At 32.5% G+C, this 8,544-nt stretch overlaps 1 protein-coding gene across 3 annotated transcripts; it reads left to right on the forward strand.

Annotated features, from left to right (window-relative positions):
• Window positions 1-483: 483 nt before the first annotated feature.
• On the forward strand, window positions 484-6,951 carry LOC108905971 (protein-L-isoaspartate O-methyltransferase domain-containing protein 1). Of its 3 annotated transcripts, none has more exons than XM_018709078.2 (7): window positions 484-703; window positions 770-1,234; window positions 4,481-4,738; window positions 4,796-5,007; window positions 5,064-5,184; window positions 5,243-5,475; window positions 5,528-6,951. In XM_018709078.2, exons 2-7 carry the CDS (start codon window positions 793-795, stop codon window positions 6,164-6,166), a joined length of 1,905 nt encoding a protein of 634 aa, XP_018564594.1. In that variant the 5' UTR covers window positions 484-703; window positions 770-792; the 3' UTR covers window positions 6,167-6,951. The 3 variants fall into 3 exon arrangements, with proteins under 3 accessions (XP_018564594.1, XP_018564596.1, XP_018564595.1); XM_018709080.2 differs by having other exon boundaries at window positions 5,276-5,475; XM_018709079.2 differs by having other exon boundaries at window positions 484-693.
• Window positions 6,952-8,544: the final 1,593 nt, after the last annotated feature.

Below are 8,544 nucleotides of genomic sequence, written 5' to 3' on the forward strand. Positions count from 1 at the left end.
TTATATAAACAGGTAGATAGATATTTAATTCAGTAATTTTTATTTGTTTGGATTGGTGTCTACTTAAAATGTAGCTACCCAGCTACCTATGAAGTATTTATTTAACTGATTGCTTGCAAGTAGAAAAACGGTCTCTAGTGCTTACAGACAGTAAACCATACCTAGGTGCGCAGTGTTTGTGCAAAAATGCAAACCAGTATTTCTACATAATTTATAAAACAGATGTAAAAAGTATCGTTTTTCTATTTCTATAGCGATCAATTCTGAGATTTTCGTATTTATAACGCTACGAGACACAGATAAGACTGGGTGTTAATTACAAATAATTAAATATTTTAAAATAAAAATATCTATATATCTCTCAGAGACGTCGTACAAATATTCAAGTAGAATAATGATTTATTAAGAATGTAATAAAGTATGTAAAATTTACCTGACTTGTAGTATAACGCGCATGCGCTTGTAGCTCATCAACACCGAGAGAAGAAAACAGCTGTCTGCTCTCCGCACCTCACCCCCTTATCAAAGTGGTTTAGTACAAAATTCAGAACAGAATCAACTCTTTGACAAGTGAATTGTTTTGCTTTTAACTGAGTGATTATTTCAAGGAGATTGTGGAATGAAGGGCATTGCCGTCGAGGAAATGCCACTCTTTAGGAACCTTTAAGTTTGTTTGCAGGGAATTATAATCCAGTGCGTATAGGTAATCTTCATTGTGTTGACGTAAAATAAAAATGTCGCAGTTTATTTATAATTTCTCTTCAAGCAGGTGTTTACCTTAAATCGACCAGTATGGGTGGCGTAGTGAGTACGGGGAAGAATAATGATCATCTTATAGATAATTTACTAGAGGCAGAGTACATAAAAACGTCTGGAATTGAGAGGGTTTTCAGGGCTGTTGACAGGGCCGAATATTTCTTGCCAGAAGCCAGGAACAATGCTTACAGAGACCTGGCCTGGAAGAATGGCAATCTGCATGTCTCCGCACCATGTATCTACAGCGAAGTGATGGAAGGATTGTGTTTACAACCCGGGTTGTCTTTCTTGAATCTTGGCTCTGGCACCGGTTACTTAAGTACCATGGTGGGACTTATTTTAGGGACCTATGGTGTTAATCATGGGATCGAATATCATAGTGATGTAGTTCAGTATGCCAATAAAAAGCTGGATGATTTCAGGAAGCACTCGGGGGCTATCGATGAGTTTGATTTTTGTGAACCAAAATTTATACAAGGTAAGTCTTGACACTTAATTTTTTCACAGAGATTCTATGGCTTATAAATCGGAATATATATATTTTTTGCTAACGAAAGAAACCAAAACGCAATTTAAGATAATCCGATTTGTTCAAAAAAAAATTCACGAGTTGATGTTTGTCTGATTTGAACAACCAAGGTAAATTTATAATTGAACGGTGCTTGTTTTATGTGTTTAATCTTTTATCAATTGGACGCCATATTGAATTTTATCACAGTTGAATAGTTCTTGTTTTTGTTCCATCAGTAATTATGATAAGGCTGAACAACTTCATTTGATGTTAATAGGACTACAATAAGAAGTAAATGCCTCGCAGCTTCAATTCCTATTCATAATAAAATAAAAGGAAACTGTTGAAAACAATTAGTTTAAAAAATTCTTAGAAATAAATGCATTTTTCCATTTTTTGAATTAGTGAAAGTTCTTGAGTATTAAAGTACTTCCTTTGTTGTATCCAGTGTTGCCAACTTAGTGGTTTCCCCACTAGAACTGGTGATTTGAAAGACTCGTCTAGTGTACTTTTTTTCCATTTAGTTGCTGGTGGGTTTTTTAGATATTTTTTTTATACTTTGGTGGTTTTTATGGTGGTTTTGTGCATATTATATTATTGGCATGTATTTGAAACTTATTTGGTAATATTAAATCTATTTGTTACTAATCACGCGAAAAAATGCCCAATGGACCATGCTTCTTGGTGTAATTTTATAAAAAATAAAGTCGGAAATAAAATGCTATTACCGATGCTTCAAGCTATATTAACGATAAAAGCAGGCTTAAAAAACAGCATGATTATACTTTACCTACTGAAGTCATCTGTAAAATAAAAACTAGTGCATGTTACAAGAAAATTTTGATATTCCTAATTTTGTAATGTAAATTTTTTTATTTTTCTGCAATATTTAAAAGAAATATATTTAGGTTTGTTAGTTACAAAAATGTAGTTTATATTAATATTTAGATATTTACGGTGTGTTATTATATTTATAATTACGTATAAACGTGTATATTATATTATGCAACATAATATGTTATTCCATTCATATAATTCCAAAATTAAAATTAAATTTTTATACAAAAATTTGCTATTTTTATCATACATAAACACTAAAAAATCTTTGGGTTTTATCTCTGAGACTTTTTAATGAATATAGAATATATGAAATGTACACATTTCATTCGTTTCATAATTCCCGCGTTGTATTTCACATTTCCCACTTTAAATTTCAAGGTTATAAATTATGCTCTGACTTTATCTGTATATAAAATCTGCAGTACCAACCAATCTAATGCTAATAAGTAATAAACACAACTTTTATTGTTTTAATTTTGGATGTACGTGGTAGGTTAAACGGTTCTTTGATCTTGCGACTTTCTGGTGGGTCGGTTAGGATCTTTCTGTGGGCAAGCATATTTTGAAGTTGGCAACACTGGTTGTATCATAATAGATAATTGTTTATCTTTAGTATACTTACTTATTTAATTTTTTTGTTTATTGTTTCAAATGAAAGTAATATCAGATAGAATAGTAAAAATTGGCAATTTGTTTAATTAACAATTTTATACTACCTGTTATTTATGGACAGCATTTTTTACAATCAATTGGAGTTTACTAAGTTTATTTCCATAATATTTCAGGTAATTATCTGCAGGTTATGTTAATACAACCAAACTATAGAAATACTTTTAGCATTTATGGTTGACCCAAACCATGGCTAACAATGTTAGCTTGAGTTTATTTGTGTTATAGCTGTTTTACATTGACAATTTATTGATGAATAAATTGACAAAGTTCTTCATGAATTAATTCACGAATTTATTGGTAAACAGTGTGGTTTTACACTGCTACAGACTTTGTCAAGTTTTTTGAAGTATGAATCAGTTCTATCAATGAATCAAAGAAGCAAATAAATTTCAAAAATGTCACCTTTCCACTCATAATTTTAGTGGTACAACAGCAGTACCGTTCTGACACATATTATATAATTAGTTTTTGTAAGTAACAAATCAGTAAAAACAATGCAAAACTAGCACGACGCCACACAATTATTTACATATTCCAATAACATAACCTCATTACTGATCTGAGGCTGGAAATCTGTTGGGTTGGTACTTCCGAACTTCACGAAGAAATTGAGGAAAATTAGAACATGCTCTAATTCGTCAAGAACTTGATGAATAAATTTATCAAGTTATTTGACAACAGATTTGGTGCATTACACTTGTCCAATTTCTTAATGAAGCGACTTCATGAATTAATTCATCAATAAATTGTCAATGTAAAACAGCTATTAGGAGTTAGAATTAGTCACTTGACAGATTTTGCAAAAATTTTGTTTGGGTTTAAGTGTCTGTCCTCATACTTCACGTTCCTCTTTAAGTTCCTTTTTAAATTAAATATGTAGATATTTTCAAAAGTACAACCACACTTATTTAAATAATTTTTAATATATATGCAGCAAAACTAACAAGCGAGACAAAATAACTAGACATAGAAAGAGGTCTCAGTCTAAACCTATTTCAGAAATATGGTTTGCTGGTTTGGCAAACTCGGCCAAACCGGGTTAATTTTGTTACAAAATTGTTATACCCCAGGTAATAATTCATGGTTTTCTCGCCAAAAAACTATTTGTTTCAAATTGTTTAGGTACATTGACATTCGCCTCTTTTAATGTTTGTGAGTTAATGTTGGAAAGGAACATTTTCAGTGCATGCTTGAGAATATTTGCAAATCCTCACTCTTCAAAAGACCATTGTGTGTAAACGCTCTTTTCAAAGAATTTTTGCTAACTTTCTCTGAATCTTCTCAGTGCTCTATGAATGCCATTTCAGTCGTTATAACTGTTACTAGTCTTTTCTTGACACAGTTAGTAATAAATAATAACTGAAGTGTCCTTTGCATAAATTGTCTTAAATATAAAGAGTAATATGTAGGTAATAACTACGTTTTAAAAATATAGAAAAATGGTGAGCACCAAAGAGCAATTCTGAAAAAATGTCGGTTTCTTAAGTTTTAAAACATTGTACTCGGAAAATTGTCCAAAAATAAATTCTTGCACCATTTTGTGACTCTTCTTTTCAGCACAACATTTAAATGATTTATATGTACACATTACCAAATAAGTGGTTGTTTCAAACGTTTAGCTACGACTGTTGTAACTTCTGTTAATTTCGATATATTATTCTAACTTATATGTTCTTGTAACTACTTAGATATTTGTTCAAGGAAATTGCCTGTGCCTTACAAGCGACTACCATGCTCAATACGACAGAGTCTACTGTGGGGCTGCCTGTCCAAGACAGTACGAGTCCTACATGAAAAATTTACTAAAAGTTGGGGGTATTCTAGTCATGCCGCTCAATGAAAAGTTGCTACAGATACGCCGCACCTCCGAGACAAATTGGGAGGTATGTTCTCTGCTACCTGTATCATTTGCTTCGCTTATTGAACCCCCTGAGGGCCCTCCCACTTGGGTGCAAATGAGTAAGTATTTTTTTTTATTTTGTTGGCTTCTATTTGTATTTCGATGAATATTTTTAGTTGAAGTGGAGCCCTTATCATTGCAATGTCTTTGTCGTGCTGTCATTAGGAATATTTTGCGTAAAAATGTGGAAATTGAATTGCCTCCAGTAAAAAGGAGGCTCCCTGTACGTAAAATTCCGAAGAAGAGGAATCCCTTGAGGAGAATGGTGGTCCCACTGTTTGAATCTGATGATAGCTCCGACGATGATCGTTATATTCGAATTAGCGGAGTAAGTTTATTTTTTATCCACATTTTTCAAAGGCAAACTCATGTCGTCATTTATAGGGAAGGAACAGAGACTCAGTCCCCCCGATAAATAGAGACCAGAACCAAGCTTCTTTGAGAGAAGACAGTCTGGTGAATTTTTTTGTGGAACCATTTCGTCAGAGAAGAAATCGTTTCTTAGGTACGATTCTTGCTTTAGCTTTAAAATATTTTCGTCCAAATAGTTTTTTTTATCCTAGGAGACCGATTTGACTCGTTTCGCATGGTTTTAGGGACTTCTCCCGAGAATACCAGAAATGAGAACAATGAAAATGAACATAACAATGAAGACAATAAGATGGAAATCGAAGCGGTAGAGCCAGCTGAGGAGAGTGATAAGAAAGTCACTAGTAATAAAACACAAGTTGAAACTCGTGCTGTGATTGAGCATAATCCAGGCACAAGTCAAGCTAATACTAGTCAAAACGAAAATGTGGGTACTTTAAAATTATCCAAATTGTGTGTTAGATTTATTTTCATTGCAGGTATCTCATAGTGGTAAGAACGGTCAGAACGGTAGTAGCAGTATGGAAGATCAAGATTTAGATTCCGTAAACGAGATTCATGTTTTTGTTGATGTGCTGAACTTTTTGAGCAGGGAACGTGACGGAAAAGATGTATTAAACGAGGAAAACGAGAGTACTGATTCCGGCCAGCATGAGGGCGAGCATCAAAGGGCAATTTCAAGCGAGTGCTCCAGTAATACAAACAAGAAGAGACGCGAGAAATTTGATAGTGGATTGGGTGATGAAATTGTAGAAAACCACGATCCGTCCGATGATGAAGATCACGACACAAAGGTAGACAAGCCGAAGTGGAAATATCCCACTTCTGATGACTTTTCGAGTAGCGAGGAGGATGAGCAAGTGGAGAAGAGGCCGAAGAGGAGTTCGAAGACTGAGAATGCCGCCCATAGTTTTCTGAAGTGCAGGAGGACTGGGTTAAGTGTACAAAGGGTCGCAGGGGACAGCAGCAATGATAATGAGGGCGAGGAAGAGATGAAAACAGATAACGAGATGCGAATGTACGAGAGCCCTTATACGGAGCATGTGAAGAGCAAGATACAAGAATTACCGCTGCCTCCGATATTGAAGAAGTACCTAAACTTTTATAGGGAGTTTTAAACTAATCGTTTAAGTAACTAGACCCGAATCCAAAGTAAGTAATGTTTTATTGGCTTGATGTTTTATTGATACAAAATTTCCTGTTGGTATTGATGATTGTTAAGGTTTTGATACATGCTTTTTTGAAATAATAAAATTTAAATATATCTTCAGCAGAAAAATGATATAGCTTATCGACAAAGATTTTTTTTTACATGAATATTTAGAATACAGATTCACATACTTTTGAAATTTTCCTAATCAATATATGTGCTTGAAACATGTTACAAAACAATACTAGTACATTTAAAGATTGCAAATCAGTTTACGAAATATTTTTATTGAGGCAAAAAAAGGGAATTATTGATATTTTTTAGCGAATTGCTTGTTTTGGTTCGGGCCTGTCCGTTTAAGTTACTCTGTTGTGTATCGCTGTTCATTTATGCTTTTAGACTAGCGCAGTGTGATTTTTAGGTTGTACATGTTAACAAAGTAGACTTAAATTTATCGTTTAATAAAATTTTATACCGTTATCGGCTGTAAAATACATATATTGATCATCTTTTTAAAGAATAACATATTTTAAGGATTGAATTAATCAAATCACTCAATATGTATGTGATATTTTTTTCGTTGGTGTTCTCCCCTCTTACCCGTTATTAAATGTATGTTTTTTTCTTTTGGGACATTTTATTTTACTCTTATTTTAATCGTATGATGTAATTATTTTTAAGTTGATTTTTAAGTGGTTGGAGGTGATCATGAAGAGCATTTTCGTATGAATAAATAAATTTAAATTAATTATACTAACCAGTCTTTTATTTCTTTGGATTTCTCTGTAAAATATAAATGTCTTTTGCTCATTTCCTCAAAATCATTAAATTGAAAATTATCAATCCCTGTACAGGGTGTGCAACAGTGACGGCCTGTTTTAGGGGATAAAAAACAGGAGTGATGTCTGATTACTTACAAGTTTTTGTGTAACTAATTGAATTTGGAGATAATGTTCTATAAAATAAATTACAGTATTGGTAATGTTATAAAGTTAAAAGAAATAAAGGAAAATGATATTTCAAAAACTTATGAAAAATTGTTAAAAAAATTAAGTCGGGGAAAACCAGAAATTAAAGAAAATGAAAGCAAAGCATTTAGATGGTGAGAATATACAGGGTGTTAATTAAGTATGTACAGGTGATTATTTGAGCGATTTTAGGACAAAAAGTTAAAATAAACATTGGTCCGCAGATGCTTCATCGTTTTCAAGATGTTAAAGGTACCGCTTGAGACACCACGGGACTTAACGAATCTAATCAAGTTAGGGTTAAATTAGCCCCTTAACACTACAAATAACGCTACAAAATTACAACAAAATTGGGTAAAGGGTGTGTAAGATATTTACGAAATAGCAATTTTCTTTAGAAAAGTTACAAACACCCTGTATCTTGAAAACAAAACATCCACGGACCATATCAACTTTTTGTCTTAAAATCACTCAAATCGTCTGTTGAATTTATTGTACATACTTAATTAACACCCTGTATAAAAAAATAAGATTTTCTGATGAACCATAGGCCCATTATTTTTTGTTTTTGAGATGCAGGGTGTAAATAGCTTGGTACAATCTCGTTTCTTTAAAAATTTACAGGCTTTCAAAAAAGGCTTTCATTTTATTTCTCTTCTTTTGAATACACCTGTAACTCTTAAGTAAGCAAAACTGAACCAAGACAAATTAATCGGCTTATTTTTGTATAATTATTAAAAACAGTTTGTTGACTTCGGAACAGCAATTACATTTTACTCGAACATGCCTTTTTCATGGATAATTTTAAAAACAAAAACTTGACCATATTATAAAAAAAACCTAACCTTAGAAAAGTAGAGCATAGAAAAATTAATATGTTATATATTCAATTTTCTATGGTAGAGAGTAGAGATGGAGATGGGAGAATTCGAATGAAAAATCGAGAAGTATTCGATTCTTAAAAGTATTCACTACTACTTTTTTTCGGATACTTGCTGAAAGTACTCGAATAGCAGAATAGTATACATATTCAAAATTCAAAAACTAGATGTAAACCATATTTGATTTGTCAATGTTGAGGTGATCATGGATGTCTTAGTCTCCCCGGAAAGTGATATTCATTATTCATGGTATCCCAATTGGTGAGATGTTATTTTAGGTTTAAAAAAACAAAAATGATAATAGGTACTTCATGCATAACAAAATTTTGTCGTTGGTATTTTTTTATTTTGAGTAAGAACTTCGATTTGTAATGACGACTACAACAACGTAATCACAAATATTTTCTAGTTTCTAAAACACCAAAAATTATGTAGGTGCATCAGTGTAAAAGGTGGAGCAACCTTGACAAACACTGCAATATTTTTATCACATTGAA

The sequence above is a fragment of the Anoplophora glabripennis genome, unplaced genomic scaffold, assembly GCF_000390285.2.
Source record: "Anoplophora glabripennis isolate ALB-LARVAE unplaced genomic scaffold, Agla_2.0 scaffold113, whole genome shotgun sequence".
Classification (NCBI taxonomy): domain Eukaryota; kingdom Metazoa; phylum Arthropoda; class Insecta; order Coleoptera; family Cerambycidae; genus Anoplophora; species Anoplophora glabripennis.

Coding starts and splice junctions, on each gene's coding strand:
- LOC108905971 (XM_018709078.2), top strand. CDS start 793: ATGGGTGGCGTAGTGAGTACGGGGAAGAATAATGATCATCTTATAGAT. Junction 4,739..4,795: donor TCCCACTTGGGTGCAAATGA/GTAAGTATTTTT, acceptor GAATATTTTTAG/TTGAAGTGGAGCCCTTATCA. Junction 5,008..5,063: donor GTTATATTCGAATTAGCGGA/GTAAGTTTATTT, acceptor CGTCATTTATAG/GGAAGGAACAGAGACTCAGT.